The sequence below is a fragment of the Eumetopias jubatus genome, unplaced genomic scaffold, assembly GCF_037043125.1.
Source record: "Eumetopias jubatus isolate StellerSeaLion01/CBP00866 unplaced genomic scaffold, mEumJub1_p1.0 scaffold_3, whole genome shotgun sequence".
Taxonomy (NCBI): domain Eukaryota; kingdom Metazoa; phylum Chordata; class Mammalia; order Carnivora; family Otariidae; genus Eumetopias; species Eumetopias jubatus.
In genome coordinates, this window is record NW_028274809.1 from 135,020,318 (window position 1) to 135,046,543 (window position 26,226).

General features: G+C 37.5%; 3 protein-coding genes across 20 annotated transcripts in view; 1 reads left to right on the forward strand and 2 right to left on the reverse strand.

Moving 5' to 3' along the window:
• Nucleotides 1-26,226, forward strand: part of LOC114209779 (ELAV-like protein 1) — a 149,852-nt gene that overhangs the window by 92,657 nt on the left and 30,969 nt on the right. For 3 of the 17 annotated variants that reach the window (XM_088021829.1, XM_088021828.1, XM_088021812.1), the window contains one exon: nucleotides 24,439-24,604. The exons of the other annotated variants lie outside the window; for them this stretch is intronic. In XM_088021829.1, coding sequence (XP_087877955.1) covers nucleotides 24,439-24,604 — 166 coding nt within the window. The remainder of the gene's footprint in view (nucleotides 1-24,438; nucleotides 24,605-26,226) is intronic. 17 annotated transcript variants of the gene reach the window in all.
• Nucleotides 4,655-9,615, reverse strand: KCNRG (potassium channel regulator). Its single transcript, XM_028103948.2, has 2 exons — nucleotides 9,014-9,615; nucleotides 4,655-5,160 (listed from the first exon to the last, which is right to left on the reverse strand). Exons 1-2 carry the CDS (start codon nucleotides 9,592-9,594, stop codon nucleotides 4,920-4,922), a joined length of 822 nt encoding a protein of 273 aa, XP_027959749.1. The 5' UTR covers nucleotides 9,595-9,615; the 3' UTR covers nucleotides 4,655-4,919.
• Nucleotides 12,192-24,921, reverse strand: TRIM13 (tripartite motif containing 13). 2 transcript variants are annotated; one of them, XM_028103924.2, is made up of 3 exons: nucleotides 24,734-24,921; nucleotides 24,058-24,162; nucleotides 12,192-13,425 (listed from the first exon to the last, which is right to left on the reverse strand). In XM_028103924.2, the coding sequence occupies exon 3, from the start codon at nucleotides 13,417-13,419 to the stop codon at nucleotides 12,196-12,198; it is 1,224 nt and encodes a 407-aa protein (XP_027959725.1). In that variant the 5' UTR covers nucleotides 13,420-13,425; nucleotides 24,058-24,162; nucleotides 24,734-24,921; the 3' UTR covers nucleotides 12,192-12,195. The 2 variants fall into 2 exon arrangements, with proteins under 2 accessions (XP_027959725.1, XP_027959716.1); XM_028103915.2 differs by having other exon boundaries at nucleotides 24,058-24,165.

Consider the following 26,226-nt stretch of genomic DNA (forward strand, 5'->3'; position numbering starts at 1 on the left):
GAGTGACGTGAAATAGAAACACTTGGTTTGGGGTGTGTTTTACTCAACTGATAGAGTAAAAAGCCACTTTAAAATAATGATTTCTGGGGGACCTGGGAGGCTCAGTCAGTTAAGTGTCTGCCTTCTGCTCAGGTCATGATCTCAGGGTCCTGGGATCCAGCCCTGCTTAGGGCTCCCTGCTCAACAGGGAGCCTGCTTCTCCCTCTCCCTCTACCATTCCCCCTGTTTGTGCTCTGTCTTTCTCAAATAAATAAACAAAATCTTAAAAAAAAAAAATGATTTCTGGATTTGAGGTATTAGTATGAAATGTGAAGGTGCAGAATGCTGCCTATCTAAAATTTCTGTATAATTAGACAAATCTTAGGCACATTTTAGTTCAGGGAGCAAAGTCCTATTTATTTTGCTGTGTGTTGTTGCCCTTTTATTCTGTGCCATGCTTAATACTTATTTCCCATTTACCATGTAAGGTGTTAGCCATTAAAAGATTTTTGTGGTTGGATCTATCTCATAGTTTAGGTAAATATTAAAGCATTTCCTAAGCTTAATATTTATGACATAATGAGTTTTTTGGTGAAATTTTTATAGAAATTTTCACCTCTAATAGGTCTGATAGGCGGCGTAATAATTCTTGAAGTGTAGTTCTGTGGCAAAGCTAGTGAGTTAATTATGGCTTTTACTAGGTCATTGGCATTCTAGAAATCTAAGTATTTTTAGTAATATATTTTCATGTCAACTCTATTTCTTGAACTTTGTTTGAAACACTAAGTTTGATGTCACATTATTCTCTTCCATGGGTTCTTTGGCGCCAGGAAAGTAATAAAATTTCCTAAATTTATTTTTAAAAATTCCCTCATAGTGGCTCTTCTGCATTGCTAAACTTGCTGGTAAGGAGTCAACTTCCCCAGCACAGAGGAAAAATAACAATAGAATATGGGAGATTTAGAGTGCTCTAAGCAAGTCTTTTGTTATCCCAGCAAGGTTTCTGGTGATGTGACCATTTCTGTTATTTGTGATAGAGAACCAATACAAAAACTTATAAAGCAAAACTGAAGTTTATCAGATGTTAGCAGTATAGAAGATAAATTTGAAATAGCTTATGATTCCCTAAACCATATATTATTTCTCTAGCTGCTTTCCTTTGACTATTTTATGTTATTTTAGGATCCTGATTTCAGATATATTTTGAAAGCAGCTCAAATTAATTCCAACTTTACCATAGCCTAAGAATTCTTTGTAATTATGACTTGTATATTAAAATCAAAAGTAAATTTCAACATTAGATATCCTTTTTAGAAAATCTTTTTAGGGACAACTTCCAGTCACTTATAAGGTAAATTATTGAGGTTCAAGAATAAGCTAAGATATTTAGTGCCTTATCCAAAATGAAACTGTGGGTGATGGAGAAAAGCTAAAATAAACGTAACAGAAGTGGGAGAATAGGGGAGACCCAACTACTAATGGTCCTGTTAAGGGCTGACAGACTTTAATGTATCGTTGTGATGATTCATATTTATATATATGAGATGGATTGATAGGTGCATATGATTTGATAGAAGGTTTTCAGAGTGGTTTTCCCAAGACAAGCTTCTGCCATTATTTTCTTATAATTTAAAATAACACTGACAAATCACTTCAGTCAAGAAGTTAAGAGTTAAGTGATACCCGTATGAAAATGTTAAAGTTTTTTTTTTCTAAAGCAGGCAAGAGTTTTTGATTTGCCTGTGGTGCATCTAATATAGCCCTGTTTTCTTCAAACTACATTTGCCTGCCCCCCTTTCTAAAACAAGACTTTATTTTTTGCATATCTTGATATCCCAATGACAATGTCCCACTCTATTTTAGAGTAAACACAAAAGGCTTACTGAGATGATCTTGACAGATGTGTCTCCAGATGCAATAATCTCTAAAATATTTACTAAAATAAGAAACTCAATCTACTCTGAAAGTACACTTTCCCTAATGAATAATATATTTTTTAAATTGGAATATTCTATCTCCTTCTAAAAACCTCTGCATTGTGAACTCATAACTTTTGAGAAACTAATAATAATACTTGTTATTCTGATTAAACCCATTGTCAATGTTATGAATTGTTTTTGTGAAAAAACTCTAGAAAGGAAGGCATTGTTTTGTTCCTTGCAGTATATCCGATGTCTAAAATAGTATTTGGCACACAGTAGATGTCAATAAATATTTACTGAGTGAATGAATGAATGTCATATATATTATGTCTCCATAGGTAATATGTTTCTATTAACACATTAAAAAGAATATTTTATTTCTCAACTCAAAGTAGTTTTGTGCAAGTATGAATAACTGAGAACATATTAACATTAATTTATTTTAAAGATATTTTTTTGAGAAAGAGTGAGTAAGAGAGAGCACAAGCAGGGGAAGCAGCAGACAGAGGGAGAAGCAGGCTCCCCGCTGAGCAAAGAGCCCAATGCGGGACTCAATCCCAGGACCCTGGGATCATGACCTGAGCCGAAGACAAGATGCTTAACCGACTGAGCCACCCAGGCATTCCCTAACAGTAGTTTAAGCATTTCTTGTCTTATTATTTGCCAACCTGTTACAATATTTTTTGTTTCAGTATTTTTTAACCAGTTACCAGTTTTTTAATAATCTTATCAGCAAAGCTCTATACAGAATTAAACAGTGTTGCATATGTAACCATGGCAACTATATCCAGCTAGTTAAATCACAAAATGTCAAAAACTTACCAGAATAGAAATATTGTGCCCTAGAATATGGTGCTAACAAGGGAACCAAACACATCATCCCCAAAATTAAGATGACACACTAAAACAACTAAACTGGCTTTTTTGCAGGAAAGAGGGGATAAGTGCCACCAAAAACAAAATACTTATTCATAGGGCTTTTTCTCTTATTGGGCTCATTATTTTCAACAGCTAACCTTGACCTTACTAATCTTGAAGTATTTTGCACTTACATTATACATAACCTGTTGAGATACTGTTAGGAAATTTTTAAAATATTTATTTCTTCTCTACAACCTAGTATACAAATCTATAATTGGTAGAAATTTCTGGAATGCAAATTCTTTACTAAGTGGAGGGCTTTCACAGGAAAAGTAGTAGATTAACATTTGTATCCATATTAAGATAATAGTTCTTACTATGCCATTATAGTCCTCCTAAAATCCCTTCCTCCTCTACACACACAGATACACAGTCTTTCAGGTGTATCTTCTTCCTTTCTTTTTTTTAAATAGATAATATATCTACATGATCTGGTGAAAGTAAATCTTCCTTCCACACCAAACCCCACTCACCCTGTTCCCTTCTACACAGGTGACCCGTATCTTTGCTGAAAATTCTATGCATGTTTAAGAAAATGAGTCTGTTGGGCACCTGGGTGGCTCAGATGGTTAAGCGTCTGCCTTCAGCTCAGGTCATGATCCCAGGGTCCTGGGATCGAGTCCCGCATCGGGCTCCCTTCTCTTTGGGAGCCTGCTTCTCCCTCTGCTTCTCTCTCTCTCTCCCTCTGTCTCTCATGAATAAATAAATAAAATCTTTAAAAAAAAAAAAAGAAAATGAGTATGTTTCCACAACTGGAAACTATGCACACATACACACATATATAATGGAAATATATTTTCCCACTTTATACATTGTTCTGCACCTTGCTTTTTTTCCACTTACAAATATTTGACAATCTTTCCTTAGTTTATAAACTGTTGCCCTATTCTTCTTTAAGGGCTACATAGTATTTCATTGTATGAACCATAATATACCCATTCCCTATTGATGAACTTTGAGTTTATTTCTAATCTTTTGCTGTTAGATGATGTACTTCCTCTCTTGAATATGAGCTCTTTGAGAATAAGAACTTTTGTCTTACTCATTTTTTAATCCTGAAAACCTAGTATGGTGTCTAACAAATGTTTAACGTATGTCTTTGAATGAATTAATTGTACTTTTTACAAAGGTACTCAACTGCTTCCATGCAGGTTTTTAACCCTCCTGTGTGTTTGGTGCTCTTTGACTTAATGTTTCCTTTTCTAGATGTTTATTCTGGTGTTCAAAATGACACATATATATGAGGAATTCCTAAAAGAGGAATCACTAAGTCATAGTATATGTATATTTTAAATGTTAGGAGAGGTCATTCAGAAGCTTTTCACCAAATGTAGGTGTTAATAAGTAACAGTTATTATTCCTCTCACCAAATGTTTAGTAGTGCTTTACACGTAGTGGTGTTAAAACTGTTGAGTGGATTGGGATCACATTCAAGTGAAAAACGTTTGTTTTCATGATGGCATATAAGTCTATTTAGAGGAAAGGGCTGATTCATATGCCTGGGAAACGAGGAAGACAAGGCCTCACCCTCACAGAAGAGGTACAATTCAAAATAGGCCACCAGTCGTCTTTTTCTTCAACATCATCATTGCCATCACGAACAGTTACTTGGTGTCTACTATGTGCCAGACAGTGTGTTGAGTACTTTACATTATCTCCTTTTATTTTCACATATCCTATAAAGAGATACATTATCCCCATTTGATAGATGAAGAAGTTGAGGCACAGAGAGCTTAAATGACTTGCCCAAGTCATATAGGTAGTAACTGATTAAGTTGGGATTCGAAATCAAGCAGTCTGATTCCAGAACCCATTCTTGAGAGCTGTGTAAGTGTTCATGAAGAAAAGAAAGGGAAAGAGGCATTGAAGGTAGAAGGAACATGTGCCAAAGCACCAAGTGCACAGTGTTACTGAGAGAGCAGCAAGCAGTTAGTGTGGCTTAAGCACCGGTGAGGTATGGTTGCCAGAGATGGTGTGCTGGGAGACAAGGCCAGAAGTTAAAATGAGTACATATATGACTAACATACATGCCATAAATATGGAATTTCCAAACAAGAAAATGGCAATTTCTCTTTACTCTAAAAGGGAACAGGAACCTCATTTCTTTTTCTGAGATTGCTCTGACATGATGGTAGTCTCTGGTTTCAGTGTTTTGTTCATGGTGAGAACTTCAGGCCTTTTTATCCTTTCAAAGCTATAGCATTCACTTTTGTCTTCAGAGAGTAATGTTCTAGTGCTGACTAGGTGGAAGCCTTCCATTAATAAGGTGTCGATTAGTATCCCGAGGACATTAGTTCCGTTGGCCAATTTTCGGTTATCAGGTTTTATAGAAACATACCTAGGACACACAACAGACGTTTGATTATAAAGCATCCCTTTAATAACTAGCAAAACTAAACACATCAATTTGACTTATAACCTCAAATAAAGGCATCATACCATTTTTGATCAGATTTTTTTTTGAGACTTCATTTATAAATCCAAATTAGTAATTTCAGAGTATTGAAAATAAAGACCTTCCTGTGATCTCCAAAGTCACTTAAATCCACATTTAGGAATATAACCAACACTGATGAATTTTCATTGAGAAATTATTTTCTGGGCAAACAATTTGATTAAACAAATTAGCTTAACTTTTTATATAATTTAACAATTTCTAATTTTTGTTTTCAATTTACAAAATATTATTTTAATCAGCTTAATTAAATGAATTGACAGTCATTTTAATGAATATTTTATACATTTACTTTCCCCTCCTAGATCTAATTCTACCCATTATTAGCACTGACATTACAAATTTTTTCTTTTGTGACTTATTTCTATCAAATACATTTTTTCAGGTACAATTTTGCAGATAAAAAATGTCAAGATTTTATTGTCAATTTTTACTCAATAACTATCCATTGTTAAAGAGTAAAGCATGGGGTCAAAGGCCTCTGGAGTAAAAATGACAAAACTTTGTATTTCCTAGGAGATTCTATAGAACCAATACACATAGTTCAAGAAAAAAGCCAACCTGAACTTTTCAGATTGGCTGTATGTTAGTTTTAATAATGTCAACATAACATGTCCACATAGATACAGCTATATTACCCCTTTAAATACCATCAAGGATATTTTTATGTCTTTGAGTCCTCTCACCATTTGTTTATGAGACGTGAAGACTAACTTACTTCCACAAAGAAACCTAAATTCTCTGTAGTTTTATGGCATAAAAAGAGCCTTTACGACATCCTTTGCCTCCTTTTAACTATGATTAAAATAGAGTGGTTAATTGGGGCACCTGGGTGGCTCAGTTGTTAAGCGTCTGCCATCGGCTCAAGTCATGATCCCAGGGTCCTGGGATCAAGCCCCGCAACGGGGTGGGAGGCCTGCTTCTCCCTCTCCCACTCCCCCTGCTGTGTTCCCTCTCTCGCTGTGTCTCTCTGTCAAATAAATAAATAAAATCTTTTTAAAAATAAAAAAATAAAATAAATAAAAGAGTGGTTATTTTAGCTCGTGTTTAGAAATTAATTCTAGGCAAAGAAAATACTGTAAGATTTATAAAAGTAAAAAGTACATATCAAAAAATGTTGAGTATGTTTGATACAGCAAATTTTTCACATTAGGAGATCATTCCATCTAGTCCCAAATCCCAGATCTTTATTGTGTAGCCTAGAAACATTTATTAAAGAGAAGAAAATTATAGCACATCTCTCATTAAGACACAAACGCTTGCAAGAAATCACTGAGCAATAGTACTTGATTCCCTAGGAGGTCAAATTAAGAAATGAAAGATTTTAAGGCAGAAGGAAAGGGTAGAAGAGTGAATGCATTGAGAAATAGAAAAATCAAATCTTATTTTTAAAAAAGGCAACTACACTTTTCCATTTGATCCAATTTAAAAAGGAAAGGTCAGATAGAATAAAGGCTACCAGAGACTCTAGAATCCTATGACCATAACTTGAGCTTGATAATGTGGTATCATATGAATGACTTTCTGCAAGATGCAAGCCAAGTATTTCTCATTCTGTGAACTTGAGAGATAGTAACTGAGCAATCTGCGGGGTTAACAAGATCTTAGAGTGGTAAATCATATTAATGGAACATACTGAACAGCTGGATGATACGCCAGACTCTTAGGAGCCATCCAGGCTTACTCCTCCACTTCCTACCTTCAAAAAACATCTGAATGGATGATTCAGAACAGGGAGTGAGCAAGAAATAAAAATGATGGCTAGCCAGGCAGTTATGTACCTAAGGTGGGCCTTTCAGGGCCAGAGTTTTCATACAGTCACCTGAAATCCCAATAATGTCCCCTTACTCAGGTTATCCATCTCTACTTTGAAATTGGCGTGATAGAAAAAAATTGTAAACACTTATAGGATGGAAAAAATTCTGAACCTCCAGCAAATGAATACTATTTGGTGATGAAAAAAAAATAATTATTAAAATAACTTCTGGTTTTGGAATTATCTATATTGGAAGTTTAAATATAATGCCATTCTCAAATTAAGATGAAAAAACTTTGTACTATTTCTAAAACACAAACACTTAGCAAAGGTAAAAACACTTGGCACTGTACATACAAGAATATTCCAACCTTAGTTTTTAATCTTGTTTTTCAGCATATTTTTTTCAATTATTTTCTCCACATGCATAGATTTTTAAGTGTTTAGTATTTCCAGGATGTTTTTACCTTGTATGTTTCTTCTTAAAATTAATTATATCATTTCCTGGGGTTTCTATCTTTTTTTAAAAGGGAACCTCAAAAATCTTTTTTTTTTAAGATTTTATTTATTTATTTGACAGAGAGAGACACAGTGAGAGAGAGAACACAAGCAAGGGGAGTGGGAGAGGGAGAAGCACGCTCCCCACTGAGCAGAGAGCCTGATGCGGGGCTTGATCCCAGGACCCTGGGATCATGACCTGAGCCAAAGGCAGTCGCTTAATGACTGAGCCACCCAGGCACCCCGATCCTCAAAGATCTTAATCATTAAATCAAATTTTAAAAAAAAACTGATAGTTTTCCCTTCTGAATTATTCATGTTAGTGCCCCACCAGGGAAAAGAAAGGTGTATATAGAGATATCTTAAAACACTTTGAGATAAAGATAGGGTCTTAAGTTCTCTTCACAATCAGCCTATTAACTTAACTGGCTCCCTTTTCCCAAAGTGACATTTCAGCCTTTTTTGGGAGGGCAGGAAATTATTAAGTGTATAAACTGAAGAATTGTCATACTGCCCAGTGTTCTTCAGTTGGTAAGTAGAACAAAGGGGTGTGTTGTGGGAGAGGCAAACATTGATAGTTCCTGATGGCGACTGCTGAAGTCAAGAAAATATCCCAAACTATGTGTACCTTTTCTCCCCCGCCCCGCAAAAAAAAAAAAAAAAAAAAAAAAACCATTTTAAATAGTATCAGTAAAGAACATATGCAGACTACTTTTTTTTTCCTCCTGGAAATTAAAGCCAGCTTTCACAGTTAGTAAAATAATGGTGGGACAGCTTTAAGACATTTTTAAGGAGAAAAAAAAGTGTCCCTGACAGCAGAGTAGAAATCAGCCTTAGTGTTCAGCCAAGAACAACAGGGAGAGAAAGTGAATAATTGACTCAGGAGCAACTATCCTTAACATACTGACAGCCTATCCCAATATTTTGAGTTGCCTAAGAGTGCCAAAGATGTAATAGGATACCAAATTAGCTATGGGATATATCTGCCTTAATGGTGTTTAAAAATAAAGTGAGATGGAGGAAAATCAGTAGTCAAATCATAAGGACTAAAAGAACAAATATACATAGAGTGTAAGGAAATCAAGAGAAACTACTGAGACTTTACCATATGCCAGCCACTAAAAGAATCTCTTGGGGGAAAGAAAGGTGTTGTCTCAGTCTTAAGCCAAATTCACTAGCAATAGAACATAATCTATAAAATTATTTCCTCTTACAACTTGAATGACCATAGTTCCAATTTTCCCTGGACAGTCTTGGTTTATTCCTACTGTCCCACATAATAACAATACCCTCTTTCACTCTGAAAAATAGCCCAGTTTGGGCAATAATTATCTGATCATTCTACTCAACTCTACTTATTACCCCCCAAACATTTGAGTAATAATTTTTTCCAAGAAAAGTTTCAGCCATGAGAAACTTTCAGTCTTGAGGGGAAACATCAGGAACTGATATAGAAGAGAGATACTTCAAAGTACAAAATACCTGACTCCAATTTGGTTATCAGTAGTGCTGTCAGAGCCACACTGGAAAACCAGGTCATGGTAAGAAGGTCTTTGTGGAGGCAGTGGAAGTAAGGTCATCTGAGGAGGGAAAGAGTTACTACTCCAGGTCAGTGCTGAAGGTTGCTCTATAAACACTGTAATCCTCCCAGTTAGCATCTCAATTGTTTTGCTGCAAGAGCCAAATACCCTGAAAAAAGCTTGAGTGTTTCGGCTTAGGAAATGTACTTCCACAAGAGCAGGTCTTGGCTGTAGCAGGTGTTCTTGGTTTAAGAGATCAACCAGAGGATCCAGTTCATAGAAAAGAGCCTCTCTCTGAAGCCTAAGATGGTCTGAAAAGTCGGTGGGTAATAAAAGCTGGTGAGTTCTCAAAAAATCCAAGATGAAACTAAATAGAACACCATCTCTGTCCACAAAAATCTGGCCACCAATCATCTTGAATTCTTGGTCTCTGCCATCTATCATTCGTGTCAACCGAGAAGCAGGAAACTGCTTAATGGTAGAAAACCTTGTTGTGAATATCTTCCCTCCAACGTTCAAAGTGACCAGTTCCTGACTACTCATTCTTTTCTTCAAACTAGAGGCTACAGACTTAGAAACTTGTAAATCAAACTCTAGCCATAAATGTTGCTAGTTATATATGATTAAGAAATGGAGGGGAGGGGAAAATAACAAAAAACAGAGACCCAGATTCCCTCCTAACTACTGTAAAGCAAATAGTGTATCCATAGCTGTGTTTGCAAATTTGAGTTGCTTGGGAACTTGCAGTATACACAATGAAAAAGGAACAGATGAGGAACTGGATTATTTAAGAAAAACGGCCAATATTTCTAAGGATAGATGTCAAGTAGATCCCTCTCCTGTATTCCATTTAAAATATATATATATATCCATGAAAACCTATTATAAATCTGCATTTTATTTTTATTTTTTTGAAGATTTTTTTTATTATTCATTTGAGACACAGAGATAGAGAGAGAGAGCATGAGCAGGGGGAGAGGCAGAGGGAGAGGGAGAAGCAGGCTCCCCGCCAAGCAGGGAGCCTGATGCAGGGGTCGATCCCAGGACCCTGGGATCATGACCTGAGCCGAAGGCAGACACCTAACCGTCTGAGCCACCCAGGTGCCCCGTAAATCTCTATTTTAAAAAAAGTACTGGGAGGGGGCGCCTGGGTGGCTCAGATGGTTGAGCGTCTGCCTTTGGCTCGGGTCATGATCCCAGGATCCTGGGATCGAGCCCCACATCGGGCTCCCTGCTCCTTGGGAGCCTGCTTCTCCCTCTGCTTCTCTCTCTCTCCCCCTCTCTCTCTCCCTGTCTCTCATGAATAAATAAATAAAATCTTTAAAAAAAAAACGTACTGGGAGGGGTGCCTAGGTGGCTCAGTTGGTTAAGCGTCTGCCTTCAGCTCAGGTCATGATCCAGGGGTCCTGGGATCGAGCCCCCACATTGGGCTCTCTGCTCAGTGGGGAGTCTGCTTCTCCTCTCTGCCCCTCCCCCTGCTCATGCTGTTTCTCTCTTGCTCCCTCTCTCTCAAATAAATAAATCTTTAAAAAAAAGATTTAAAGATTTTAAAAAATATTTAAAGATTTAAAAAATCTTTAAAAAAAAAAAAGTGGGAGCAGAAAAACATTCCCCTTTCCCCAGACCTATCTACAATGAGTTGTCATGGCAGAAGTAAGATTTACAGAGAAACATTATCATAATTTATGAACCCTTTAGCAATTTAGTGGCTAAATCATGAATTGTCAGTTATGGATGAGGCAGCCATTACCTCAACTAGCAGCTTAATTTGACTCTTATTCCCAGAGGTGGATTCTTCTGTTCTTTAAATTTAGTTGCCTCCTCTCAACCAAATTAAAGGGCAGGGTAAAGACACTCTGGGCTTTCCAAGGAATGTCTTGTTCCATGACAGAAATAAGGGACTAGAGAGCAGTTCTAACATGAGATCACTTCTTGTTTTCATCTGGATTCTAAGCAAGTATTTTTAATCTGTGGGAGGTAGGGGGCACCTGGGTGGCTCAGTCCATTTAGGATCTGCCTTCAGCTCAGGTCATGATCCCAGAGTCCTGGGATTGAGCCCCACGTCGGGTTCCCTGCTCAGTGGGGAGTCTGCTTCTCCCTCTGACTCTCCTCCTTGCTCTATCACTCTCAAATAAATTTTAAAAAACTACCTAGTTCTTAAAAAAAAAATCTGTGGGCGGTATCTTTATCTTATGTGAACATTAGTGTTTTATTTTTCCCCCAGTAGTATGTATGTATGTATGTATTGCTATTTTTTTTAATTTTTATTTAAATTCTAGTTAACAAATCATTTGTTTTTAGCTGATTACTTTGCACTTTATAATAGCTGAAAGATTGTTCCATCTATTGTCAAATTAATCTTACTACTCTTTAAAAAGATGTTAAGCAGTGGATGGTTTGGTTGTACAGTTGCCATGATACTTTGGAACAACATGACACTTAGCTGCCAATAAAAAGAAGGCTTTCCCATTTCCTGTTCTTGCCATGTGTTAGACTTTGTTGTTTTTTTTTTTTTTTACCTACGCCTTTGCTTGCACAGCCACCTAACATTTCCTTTGAATTCCTTTGGTGACAAATTTACACAACCGAAGGAGAAAAAGGCAAGATTCCTCCTAAAAATGTAAACTTATTGAAAGAAAAATGCCACTTTTTGTTTACTTAAGATTTACATTTTAGCAAAAACGTAAAATTTAGAAATCCAAATCTAGAAAAATTTGAAGTCCAATCCACCCATATCTTCTTTTTTAAAAGAACGTCCAGTCTCCAAAAAAGTTGCTTTACAAGAGTAGTCTTTATTACATGTTTAAATGAACAATCACTGTTACACTACCTCATTTACATAATATTAGATCATGTGCTCTTCTTTCACCTCTTTTCCATAGCAAAAACACAACCAATATTGGGGGTAGGAGGAGTATTACAAAAGCACTATTTAAAAAGAAAGGAGGGTTCAGGACTTAGTATCAAATCTCACATTTATCTTTATGCTACCTAATTTGAACAACACGTTATAGGACATTATTTTTGAAAGGAATACTTTTGCAGGAAGATATCTGACTGAAATCTTGACCAAATCTGAACTACCACTCAGCTCTTTAACAAATTTCTAACAAAAGACAGAGAACCATACACTTGCAACAGATTTTATAGTAGTTTATATTTGCACACAAATTCTGCCACATTGTTCAGCACCACCAAAGTAAAATTCTTAAATCTTTCACTGAAAATGAAAAACCCATCCATCACCTGTTCCCAGTAAAACATTGATTGTTCTACAAAATCAGCTGATTTAGTCAGATAGGAACTGAAGTTTGAGAGATGGTCTTTCCAACTTGTGAATTCATCAAATAAAGACCCTTCTAGGAATATGGTGGGACCAAAGAAAATAAGAAAGCTAAGCAGAATGACTACCACAAATAACTGATAAAAGCTCCAGGGAATCCTGCTAATGAATGTGCCAGTGTCTTGAGGCAAAGAAAGTTTATCCACATCTACTAGTTTTATGTCTTCCCATTGACTGGTATCAAAGTTCTTCATTAAAGGGCTTGTGGGCAAATTAGAGGGAGGTAAAGGAGTTTCCTTGATTACTTTTATTTTCTCCCTGAACTCCTGCATCTGTTGCAGAAATATGATGGGTTCTGACACGTCTTTAAAAGCCTCAGCAATGTTAAAGGCCATTCGTTGTTCCTGCAAGATGGTGTTGAGTTTGTTGATCTCTGGGTCATAGGCTTGCATAACTGCAAGTTTCATGGTCTCAAAGTCAGACAGGATTTCATTCTTTTTTTGATCTAATGTATGTTGTAACTTCTCAAAAAACTCCTTTACTTTATCTGAATCTTTAGTCAGTAACTGTAGAGATTTCCTTTTGCTAGTTTCCAAGGTATCCAAGCGAGAAAGAGCATCTCCCCGACGCCAGGTCTCAAAGCTCTGGAAGAGGGACTCAAAGGCATCTCTTTCCTGAGCATAGGCATCTTCAATAGAACAGAAGACATGCTTGGTGTGGTCACCACGAGTAGCACAGATCCCACAAATCAGTTGCATATCAGTCAGGCAGAAAATGTTGAGAGGCTGCCCCAAGTGTCCTTTGCACACTGGCATTTTGGGAGAGATCTTGATCTTGTTATACTTTTCTACAATACCCTTCAGGGAGTAATTAACCTGCAGGCTATTGACTCCAGTAGCTGAAGTTTCCTTACGGCATGTAGGGCACTTGAATGGAGAGGATCTCCACAAGGAATTCCGCACAGTCCCCTCTAAGATCCCTTCTAAGCATTTTTTGCAAAAGTTGTGTGAGCAAGGCAAAACTCGCGGATCATCAAACAGACTGCAACAAATTGGGCACGTGAGATCTTCTTCAAGCAGCTCCATCACATCCTACCATAGAGAAAGAAACATTTTACTCCAGTAATCCCCTCCACTCAGACTATGTAATAATCAGAAGAAACTATCTTCAGAGGCATTAAAAATGATCTCTCACTGAAATAGCCAGGCAAAGGAAATGAGTGAGAAATTTGGGAAGGGAATGCACACCAAAGCAGCTTTAATCTGCTGGGACTAGAACACCCTCCTTATTAGCAGGACTCCCTTACACAAGGCCTTTGTGTGGGCTTTCCAGCACCAGTCTTTGGCTGAGATAGGGTTAGGTCTAGGACAACTGCAAGTTGAGCCAGCAGGACCCAACTGATTGTTTTAAAACAGAAAGCTGACTACTAGCTGTCAGAAACAAAGCTACTCAGTGTTTGAATAGAATGAGCTCTTTAGTCTGGGCCCACAATTATAAAATGGTATGCTATTTAAAATAAAGAAGCACAGAAATATAAATTCAAGCATGCATCTTGTGCAGGCTTTTATTAAAAATTGGCAAATTTTTCTATTTCAGAGGCAAGATTACAATTATTGAAATCGTAAGTAAAAACATGAGTTGCAATTCATTCTTCAGAGAATTAAATGTTTCCTTTTAAACCACCACAACTGTCTAGTATGCATCAGTTCTCAAAATGTGGGCTGAAATCTGGTGTTCCTAAGACTCTTTCAAGTCATTTGTGAAGGTCAATACTTTTTTCACAATAATACTAAGATGATATTTACTTTTGGCACCATGTTGACAATTGCACTGTAAAAGCAATGCTGAGTAGACACTGCTGAAGCCTTAGCAGGAATGAAACAAGGCAAAAGGCAGCACCAAACTGTATTACAAGTTATTGTATTCTTCATTACCACATACCCACAGTATGGGTGGGGGTAGCCAGTTTCGTTTAAGAATGTTCTTTATGAAGCAGCAAAAATTATTCATTTTATTAAATCCTGATCACTGTGTACATGCCTTTTTAATATTTTGAGTGCTGCACCCAACAGATACTGTCTGGAGAAAAAGCAATTACATGATTGAGTCACAATCTGAACCAGCTGCTTTTTTTTATGAAAACACAATTTTTATATAAAGAATGAATGACAAACTGGCTATTTAGACTTAGGTAAAGCAGACATCTTCTCAAAAATGAACAAAATAGCTCTTCACTTCAAGGAAAACAAATGGTAAAAGTTTTTGAGTGAAAATTAGAATTTTGGAAAACATTTTTGCCACTTAAGTGCTTGATAACTTCCCATTAATTATTTTCTAATGAAATAAGTGGTAATTTTAACAAATGGGGGCTTTTACTTTTTTAGGGGGGAGATTACTGTATAATAAAATGTTAACATTTGGAGATCTGCATAACACAATGAACTAATTGGTTCAAATCACCAATGCATGTTATAAATCATGCTTGGGCAAAAGATCAAAAGACCAACACATTCAATAATATGATTTCAGATTCCATATTGCAACTTTTCAGAAACTACCACTTGTTGAGTTTTGGTATAGTATCAAAGAAGATCCACAATTATCAGAAAGGCTAATATTCCTCCCTTCACCAACTATATATCTGTGCAAGGCCAAATATGATCTTTGTATATTTCAACCAAAATTACTTATTTTAACAGGTGTAATGCAGGGACAGATATAAGACTCCAGTTATAATCTATTAATAGCAATTCATTAAAGAGACCTATAAATATGTAAAGCAATGCCACTCTTCCCACAACTGTTTTGAAAATGTTATTTTTCACAAATGTTAACATGTAATAGGTTTATCGTTATTTTAATTGAAGATTTTAAATTTTTTGTTTTAATTTTTCAATACAATAAATATCTATATACAGTACATTGTAAACAAAAACTTTTGGGATCCTCAGTTTTTAAGAGTGTAAAGTCATCCTGAGACAAAAAAATTTGAGATTCCTGACCTAGAGAATACCATTTCTCAGTTCAAGTTTATTATTTTTAAATGTACATTTTAAAACTTCTATCCCTAAAGTTTTAAATCCAAATATAGTGCTAACTATGTCCTCATTCAGCTTACTGAGGGACAAATTACATCACATTACCACCAAACTAATAAATAAAACAGGGTCTAATAATCTACAGACCATTTTATAATCAAAAATAAGTAAATAAATTTTAGCACTAATTTTAAGAGTCACAATTAGAGCTATAATCTAGAAGATAAATAGTATTTAAAAGATTAGCTGAGTTTGCAAGGCTAATTAATTAGTTTATGGCTTTACATTTAGTTGTGAGGGATAAGGTATAATAAATTATAAAATTATATGCAGAATTAAAGCAAAGATTATTCGGTCAAATTTAATGTCAAAAGGCAAAAATATGTGATGAGCTGATTTTTCTGAACAATCTTTTGTGATATAAGAAATCATAAGACCTTTTAAAGGGATTGGGAGGAGAATGGCTATAACGACAGGTTAGTGTGCTCCCTGAGAGAAGTTATGAAGCAGCTGTAAAACATTCTGCCTCTAGGGGAACCTAGAAGGGTTGGTCACTTAAGTGTCTGCCTTCAGCTCAGGTCATGATCCCAGAGTCCTGGGATGGAGCCCTACATCGGGCTCCCTGCTCAGTGGAGAGTCTGCTTCTCCCTATCCCTCTGCTGCTCCCCCTGCTTGTGCTTGCTCTCTCTCTCTCTCTGTCAAATAAATAAAATCTTTAAAAAAAAATTCTGACTCAGGGCGCCTGGGTGGCTCAGTTGGTTAAGCGACTGCCTTCAGCTCAGGTCATGATCCTGGAGTCCCGGGATCGAGTCCCACATCGGGCTCCCTGCTCAGCGGGGAGTCTGCTTCTGTCTCTGACCCTCTTCCCTCTCGTGCTCTCTATCTCTTTCTCTCTCTCTCAAATAAATAAATAAAATCTTTAAAAAAAAAATTCTGACTCTAGAACAGAGAAAAGAAAACTTTTGATGATCCTCCTACCTTAGTCCTGTTTTATATTTTATCATCTCCACTGCTCTTTGTCCTCTTTCACCTAAGAACTCTATGCTAAAACTAGATTTTGGAGAAGGTAGTAGAAACAGGAAAGTAATAAGAGGACAGCATTCAATAAAGTAAACTAATTTACTCATTCTTGCAAGGTTAATATTTCCAGAGAATCTTATCCAAGCATATTAAATAAATAAGAGGAAAAACAAAGAATACCAAGTGGTTGGAATGCAAAGGAAAAAAATGGGCACCCAAGGCAAAGAAGATTTGAAGAAAATGGAAAAAGATACAGCAATAGGGGGCAAAAAGAATTTTAAGGCAATCAAGTATTAAAAAAATAAATAGGAATATGTCATACATGGGAAAATTTAGTAGTAAACAGTCATCCCACAGCCATGAATCACCTTATAGCTCTGAAAATGAACCAGAGGAAAAAAGGAAAAAACTATTTAGAAAGTCCCTTTTTAAAAATTCGCATCAAGGGGCACCTGGGTGGTTCAGTTGGTTAAGTGACTGACTCTTGATTTTGGCTCAGATCATGATCTCAGGGTCCTGGGATCAAGCCCCGTGTGAGGCTCCTTTCTCAGCAGGCAGTCTGCTTGTCTCCCTCTTCCTCCGCTCCTCTGCCCCTCCCCCAGCGCTCTCTCTCTCTCTCTCTCTCAAATCTTTTAAAACATAAAAATTTGCATCAGAATTATGGTGGATCCAGTTCCATTTTTAGTGATGCAGCTTACAAATTTTGGTTTATATTTTTTTTAAAGATTTTATTTATTTATTTTTTTGAAAGAGAGCACAAGTAGGCAAAGAGGCAGGCAGAGGGAGAGAGAGAGAAGCAGGTTCCTCGCTGAGCAGGGAGCCCCATGTGGGGCTCGATCCCAGGACCCCGGGATCATGACCTGAGCCGAGGGCAGCCACTCAACTGACTGAGCCACCCAGGTGTCCCTATAATTTAAAGATTCTTATTTCTGTTCACTTTAAAAGCTAAACATTTTCTTTTCTTCTCTTTATACTCAAAACTTTCTCTATGACCAAATTAATGTGACCACTTCCACAGCCGACTTTAGAGAAAACTGAAACAGCCGAATCCAAAAAACCATAGCAAGTTTGTTGCCTCAAAAGTTTTAAAGGAAAATAGATAATAATGTTTTTAGGCTAAGTGAAGAGTATACTTTGCAGTAAAGGAACTTTCAGATCCTTTTCTTAAAATGTGGCTAACACGTAAAATCTGGAGAAGTCACTAAAACATACTCCTTTGTAGGAACTAAAGTACATATCCCCTCTTTTCTACAGCTAATCTTCTTTACCAATATAGAAGTCTAGAAACTTTATGTGAAAAAAATTATTGTTCTCCAGCAATAAAATCTCAACTTAAGCACTGTCAAATTCAGTGTACAATAGCAAACACATTTCCAAGATTTGTTTTTTCCTTTGAATGTGTTTCTAAAAACCAAGAAAGTCTAAATTTTGAAGGACAAAAATCTTTTACCCACTAATTAGGAATTTCCCAAGTTTTATACCAACAAAGTAGCAAATATATAATTATACCACCTCTCATTTTCAACCTCATTTTCCTGCCATATGTGTGTTTTTAAATACACTTTTAATTTACATACAATAAAATTCATTCTTTTTGGTATACAGTTCTGTGAGTTTTGACAAATGCATAGTGGTATAACACCACCACAGATTTATTTTTAGGCAAATATTCATATCTACACTCAAGGTAGACTATGGAAAAGTCAATACTTACAAAGGAAGTAGTCTTAAAATAAAAAGCAAAACCTACATATGTGTATTAGACTTCTCTCTCCTAGAAATCCCTTGTTTTTAAATGATCAACTCAAATGATTATAATGCAAAAGGTGCTCATTTATTTACTCTTAAAAGTTAATTTTAATAAAAAAAACTATTCAAAGAAACTTTCCTATTAAGGCTTTGAATTTAATTGGTAGGAATATAAAGTTGTTCAAGATACTACCCATGATTTCCTTCCAAATCCCATTAAAGAACAAAAAAAAAAGTTAATAATACTTTGTATCTTAAGGATTTAAATCAAATTTCCATCCTGCTTTGAGGGGTCTTTGGATTCAGGAATTCCAAAGTAGATACCTAATAAGAAACTACATAGCAAATATTGAAACCTCACAGACAAAACTAAATTATGCAAGCCTCTACTAAACTGGGAGCCATCAATCTTTCCTGAAACAATGCTTGGAATAAAAGGAATCACTTTTTTTTTTTAAGCACTTCCTCTCAGCATATTAGTTAATCTTATTTTCAAGTAGTATACTGTATCCTGCTAGTATGAGGTCCACTAGTAATGCTTTTTTTTTTTTAAAGATTTTATTTATTTATTTGAGAGAGAGAGAATGAGAGATAGAGAGCACAAGAGGGAAGAGGGTCAGAGGGAGAAGCAGACTCCCCGCTGAGCAGGGAGCCCGATGCGGGGCTCGATCCCAGGACTCCAGGATCATGACCTGAGCTGAAGGCAGTCGCTTAACCAACTGAGCCACCCAGGCGCCCCCCACTAGTAATGCTTTCTTGAAACTTAGGGTCAAGTTACTGAATCAAGGTAGAGGATGTAAGGATATTTATTGTAGTACTTTCCAAATTTTCTGTATACTTGAAAATTTTCACAATAAAAAATTAAGGAAAAAAACTAAAAAGGGAGACCAATTATAAGAAAACTATATTGAGCTTAAAAAGCAAAACTTCAGAAGCATTAGCTAGGTATGATAAGCTTTACAAGAGCTTGATCTGCTATAGTATTGTTTTATCTTTTATAAAATAAAAAACGTTATTACTGAGAATCTCTGGATCCAGGCCTGTGAGGAGGCCTGTTTGTTCTTGTTTGGTTCTTAGTAGCCTTTGACAAACCACATACACATATTGCAGTTTCTCTCCTCGTTATACAACTGTTTTGAAAGTCATAATATATGAAAATTATTTACAAAATATTTGTTTTAAGTACTCCTTATCAATGTGTTATTATACTTTATTATGGCTATTAGAGACTGTTCCATAACTTATATGATCAAAACAGGATAAAGTGAGTTTAAGAATCTCAAAAAAGGACTATGGAAGATACATATAGTGTCTAAAATAGCTTGTGTAATTGTTATGCGGCTCCTGCAAACACAATATAAAAGTTACTTATGTGTCAGTATAAGACAATAAGAAACTTCTGTTTTCTGGCATATCTTAGAATTAGTAGTTAAAATTTCCCCAGGATATTTCTAGTAGGATTCCTGATAAGTAGGACAAAATAAAGCTAGAACAAAAGTTCCGTCAGCTTGGAAGACCCACCTATTCAGCAATTTCAGAGATTTTGGACTATGGTAACATTCTCAGAAACGTAAAAGCCAGGTCATTATCCTTACTAGTTAGTCCAGACCACTCAAAAAAACAGGTTTTTTCCTTTTCTTCATTCTCTTTTCTGAACCACTATTTTGTCTTGCCTCTTTCCTTTGTTTATTCTCTTAACTCATCATACTCCCCATGTCAAGGTGTACAATCTTTTGATTTCCTCCTATTCTTCCCTTATCCCCTACCTGCCTGTTCACCTTATCTTTCTTTCCGTTTTATCTTTTCCTTGTGTCTCTTGATAACTGCCCCAGCTATTACTTTGTAACAGCATTGTATCAATAGGGTTTTAGGATACCAGCTCGATCAGATATCCCACTATCCCACTTCTGTACAACTATCAAGAAATCTGTGGGAGGATGCCTGGCTGGCTCAGTCGGTAGAGCATGCAACTCTTGATCTCAGGGTCATAAGTTCAAGCCCCATGTTGGATGTAGAGATTACTTAAAAAAAAAATTTTAATTTAGCAACAAAAAAACCCCACAGAAGTCTGTGTGATTTCCAAATAGTATTGAAGCCTATTCTCTCCCACCCAGATGAAATCTATTTGAATGAGTCTGAATTTGAGGAAAACATACGTATAGACTAAATTATTCTCCTACTCTGGTATCAACCAGATTCAGATATTTATCTTTACCTGTTAAGAGTTCCAATTTAGTTAAGTTGGAACTAATGACTTCTGGAAAGGTCAAACCAGAAATGTCTGGTCTCTTTTCTCCCAAATAAATATAAGTGGGTTTCATGAAGCTGGAAAATTTTTACCGCTAAAACAATTTGTCTTCTTTTACAACCATAAATTTGGCAATCACTATTGGTTGGTATCTATTAAAAAGTTTCCATCATCATCTAAATCTGTATTTCAGGTTAATGCCAGCTTTCAGAAAGTACTGTCAAAGTCTAGCATTTGGTAGGTAGCTAGCTGGATTTATCTAGATAAGTGAGGTTACTTATGTCATATATAATACTGTAGAAGGGAAAATAGGCATTTTGTAAATAAATGATAAGCACTACATATCAACTAATAACTTACTTCTGAGATGCCTATTGGAAATATAATTAGTATAACAAAGGTCCTTTTGCTCAGTACAGAATTATGTATACATCTTATTCTAAAGTAAACGTGAGCTATAGGCTATATCAAGTAGAAGGCCAATTATGCTAAACTTTGAGCAATTTTTAGTTTGGCTATATTATACATACTATGTTGGCACTCCTCGCTCATATTCAATACCACAAATATGCAGGGGGAATAAAAAAGCTCCTCATGGAGTTATAATAGGGAACCTGGCTATTGCCGTAGAATATACTTGTGGCATGAATGCCACACGAAAGACAGTAATTTAAACTGTCAACCAAAATTTTCAGTTCAACTTTTCCTTAGTAATATGTCTCCATATATAATGAAAATGATTTTTTATTTTATTTTTTTAATAAGATTTTATTTATTTGACAGAGAGAGAGAGAGCGAGAGAGGGAACACAAGCAGGGGGAGAGGGAGAAGCAGACTCCCCGCCAAGCAGGGAGCCCAATACAGGGCTTGATCCCAGGACCCTAGGATCATGACCTGAGCCGAAGGCAGATGCTTAACCAACTGAGCCACCCAGGCGCCCTGGAAATGATTTTTTTAAAAAGTTTATAGGAAATTGCTTTATAGAAGGCTTAATGGGACTGAAACTATTCTGTATGTCAGAGGACACCTGTATTTGGGTTAATTGTTATGAGAAGTGGGTATAGCAGTCTATTCATCAGTACCATTCTAGTATCCAGAGTTCAAGGCCAAGGTAATGAAGATGGCAGTGTCTTTAATGAATAATAAGAATGAATAATCCAATGACCTAATGATATTTAAAAAGATGAAATTTAAGCCAAAAGTCAATTCCTACCCTAAATTCAGAAATACAGCACATTTACAAAGATATTGTTCCTCTAAAAGGTATGATAAATGCCTTATAAAAAAAGGACATAGAAAGTGGACACCATCCTGAAGTTAGAGAGGTTATCCAAGCAACCAACTATAAAAGTAATTTGTGAGTATAGAAAATTCAGAAAGTACAGGGGAAAAATCACCCATAATCACATCAGCAAGGAATAACCATTATTATTGTTTTATTTCTTCCAATCTTGTGTGTGTTGTGTTTGTGCACATACCTATTTTAACAAAACTGGTAGCTTCACACAATTTTGTATCCACCATTTTTCACTTACTTTATCACATGTATTTCCCCTATTATTACATATTCTTCTAAAATGTGATAGTCCATCTTATGGATATGCTCTTATTGGCTATATGTCTTTTTGGATTATAACATTTAAATGAACATCTTGTAGAAAAGTCTTGGTCCATCGCTCTGATTATTTCCTTAGATGATTCCTGTAAGTGTACTGTTAGGTGTGTCAATGAGTAGAAACACTTTTAAAGACCTTGAAAAGATTGTCAGGTTTCCCTCTAGAAGGGGTATACCAATTTATGAACTCTAACCAATGATGTATGAGTGCCCCACTTCTCCATGCAGTTCCTGATCTTACAATAGAACCATACTTTATAGTTTAGTAAAACACCAAGAATAAGGCAGACATTTTTACCATACCTACCCAAATTTAAAATATAAAACAGTTTAAGGCAGTTAATACCTTAACTTATATATAACTTAAATATAAAACAGTTTAAGGCAGTTAATACCTTAATACCAGGATTACCAATATGTATAAGGGAATATATGGTAATAAAAGTTTTGGAGTAGGAATAAAATAGAAGTACTAGGTCTATGTACCTCTGAAACAAATAATACATTATATGTTTTAAAAAAAAGATAGTAGGAAGGGAAAAATGAAGGAGGGGAATCGAAGGTAGAGAAAAACCATGAGAGACTATGGACTCTGAGAAACAGAGGGTTCGGGGGGGGGATGGGTTAGCCCAGTGATGGGTATTAAGGAGGGCATGTATTGAATGGAGCACTGGGTGTTATATACAAACAAGGAATCATGGAACACTACATCAAAAACTAATGATGTAATGTATGGTGACTAACATAACATGATAAAATAAAATTTAAAAAATTAAAAAAAGAAGCACTCTGTCTAAAAGTATCTTAGAGACCATCTAGAAAACACCTAACTTTATAATTGAAAAAACTGAGCCCCCCCACTCCAAAAATGGAGCTTTCTCAATTATACAAAGCAAGCTAGGCTTAGGACCTGAGTTCCCCAATTCTTAGACTTTTAGCACTATCCAGAAAGTGGATCAAGAATTCAGTGTTCTCATTCATAAAATGGAAAAGTTTAATCATGGCTCTCTAAATCCCTTCTAAAATTTTATGATTTTTACAAATTAGGCTATAACAGGCTCTCTAGTAGATGAAACACAGCACTGAACCTGTCTCTGAATACCTAACGTCAAGCAAAGAGTTTTAGCCTTCATAGAATGAGGATGTTTACATTATCTACCTCATCATGTTTCTGGGAATATTAAGTAATGAGTGCCAGTTTTGTAAATTGCTAAACTATATAAAGGTAAAGTGGATAATTACAGTTGGGTACAAATACACAAAATGTAAATTCACATTTAAAGTGTTATTTTAGAGCATGAGTATATTAACCAAGAAAGGTCCTGAAAGAGCCAGACTCTCTTGAACTACAATTTCTTGAAAAGGTAAAGCATTATATAGGAGAGCAGGTACAAAGCACTTTCATGGAAACGGGCATATCTGAACAGTAGCTATGGTACAAGTAAGACCAGGTAACCAGCCAGTCATAAGTGTATAGAATGGAAAGAATAACCTGGTGTTATGGAAGGACTTACCAGGGAAGCTTAGTATCTCAGCTAGTGCAAAAAAAGATAGTATTTTTAAGAAAAGGAGAGCCTGAAAAAATGTACCTTCTCATTGTGGAAGACAGAAGTATAACCAGTTAATCAACAGCTCCATCAAGTTCTACCAGAAGGAGTGGCTATGTAAATGAAATTCTGCTTTTAAAATACCTATTGTATAAAAGTCTCTAGAGTTAGAAAACTCAGTATTTGTACAAGTCCTAGCAGCACAGTATGGGAGAAGGAAAAAAAAAATCTTAAAAAAAAAATAAATGCTACTAAGGCCTCTCTTTTCCTTTTCATTATAAATCTGTGGACTGCAGTACATGTCGAATAACTGCTACATAAAGATTTTCCAAATACTGAATCTATTCTCCTGAGTTTTGAAAAAATATGAAAAGAACAGAGACCGCCCATGAGGATGGGAACACATTCTGCACCTAGTTCAATTTTGCATGATTCTGGGCTTAAAAAAAAAAAAAAACTGGGTGCTTTTTTGGTTTCTTAATGTAGGGAGAAGTATTGTAGTTTACCTCTGTCCCCTGCGAGCAGGTGTATTCGTCAGGGTTACTATTTCCCAGGACAAAGCAATCAGGTTTTTGTTTTTTTCTCACGTTGTGATTGACAATCAAACGAGGCTACTGCAAAGAAAGAACAAAGAAGAGAGTATTATGCATTTATTTGCACAGGACTCTTAGTCTTGACTCTTAATTTTTTCAGTCGTCCCCCACAAATAAAGCCAGCGTGCTAGGACCTGGTGAAAAAGCCAGGAGCATGGCTGGAGATCTTTGTGCAGTACTAAGGAGCTTCCCGGTTAGGGCGCCCTCCCTCGGCGCCAGGCACCTCCCCAGGTTCAGGGCCAGAAAGTGCTGAGTGCTCCGACTTGTGACTCATGGTCGCCTTTTCTTTCCTAGGCGATACCGAGGCGCCGGCAGTGAAGCCGGTCATAATCCGTAGCGGAGCAGGTTTTCTGGAACACACACACGCTGCAGGCCCAGCTGACGCCCCCTGCACGCCACTCCACCCCAAGCCCTGTTCCAGCGCCCAGCTGGTTTCCGCTCTGCAGCTGTGGAGCTCAAAGTGAGCTCTCCGCCAGCCCCCCACCCACGCAGGTCGCTGTTCTGCCAGGGCAAGTCCCCACCCTCGCAGCCGGCCCAAGAATCACCCCCCCCCACCCTGAGAGGGACCCGGCGGGTACTTATCTCGGACCTTGGGGGGTCGTGGGAGGGGCCCCACCTGGAGCCGCGCGGCCGCCTGTCCTCCAGCAGCGGGGACCGCGCGTTACCGGCTGGGCACCGCAGCAAAATGGACTCGCGGCGCCCGCCGTGCCCCGCCCCACCGCCCTCCTCTCCCGGCACCTCGGTCCGCCTCCTCGGCCGGGCTTCGCCTTTGTTCTGTCTCCCGAGTCTCGTCTTTCCCAGGGTGGGGGTGGGGGTGGGGGTGGGGGGCGGTGGGTGAGGTGAGGCGGGAGTCCTTCCGGTGTCAACAACCGCCACCAATAACTGCCACCGCCTGCGGTGCGCCTGGAAGAGGGGAGGGTCCCGGGCTGCTCGCTTCTCTCCCTTCCAGAGGGGCTGCGCGCGGCGCGGAGCGCGGTGCCCAGAGCCCGCCGAGCCTGGGCGCTGGCAGGCTGACGGCTCGCTAAGACTCGTGGGCTGGGCCTGACGGAGCGCGGGCGACAGGAGGCGGCGCCGTCCCCGGTGGAGCCACCCGGGAAGAAAGCTGGCGCGCAACAAGATGGTTGGGTTTGGATTGTTGTACTTTTTTTTTTGTTCGTTGCATTTTTAGGAACAAAAAAAAAAGCCCAACCCTTCACACCACTTCATCTGCATCTCTCAAGACCAGAAACCCAGCCACAGTGGCTTGGAGGGACGGAGACAACTGTCTGCCTTGCACCCCACAACTCGGGTTGGGTGGGACGGGCATTCCTGTTGGGACCAGCGCCAGGGCTCCTCCTGAGCCAGAGCACAACCGAAATATGGTTAATTATCGTCCTCCCCAACCTTGCACCTATTTCTTTGCCGGCTTTAGGCTGAACACTAGCGACCCGATTCAATTTAAGATTTTCTTTTAGGAAAAACACCACTGTTCTTTCCTTTGGAGAGAAGGAAGAACTTAAAATTGGCTTTAACTTAAATACTGATAATGGTTATCCAGTTGCTAACCGGATTCCCTATTCTGTATAGGGACTTTGTCTAATATCAAACACATCAAGCACTTATACTAATGATCTGTTTGGTTCCCAGAGGATACAAAGGTGAAAGAATGGCTTCTCCAAAATTTACAATCTTGGGGGGAAGGGCAACAAGGAACAAAAATCACAAAATATGCCCTGGGGTTGAGTTCACCCCCAGTAAGGAAGTCTGGTCTTTGGAAGTAGAATTTCAGGGAGAGGTATTCTAGGCCTACCATACATAGCACTTGGGCTCTGTGACTATAATAATGCTTAGTTCAAACTCCATAAAGAGCCCCTCCCCTCTCCCTTCTGAGATGTCTAGTTCCTTGCCATGCCCCTGTCCCTTAAACCCAATTTTGCCTCTAGAGAACAGCTCCTATATGCCATATCGTCTTCATAAAAAAACATTGGGGGATGGAAATTATGATTCTCATCCTGTAGATGAGTAAGTGGATGAAGTGATTTCTCCAAGATAAAAATCAAGAGGCAGAGCCAAGACTCTATAATAAAGTTAGATTCCAGGTAT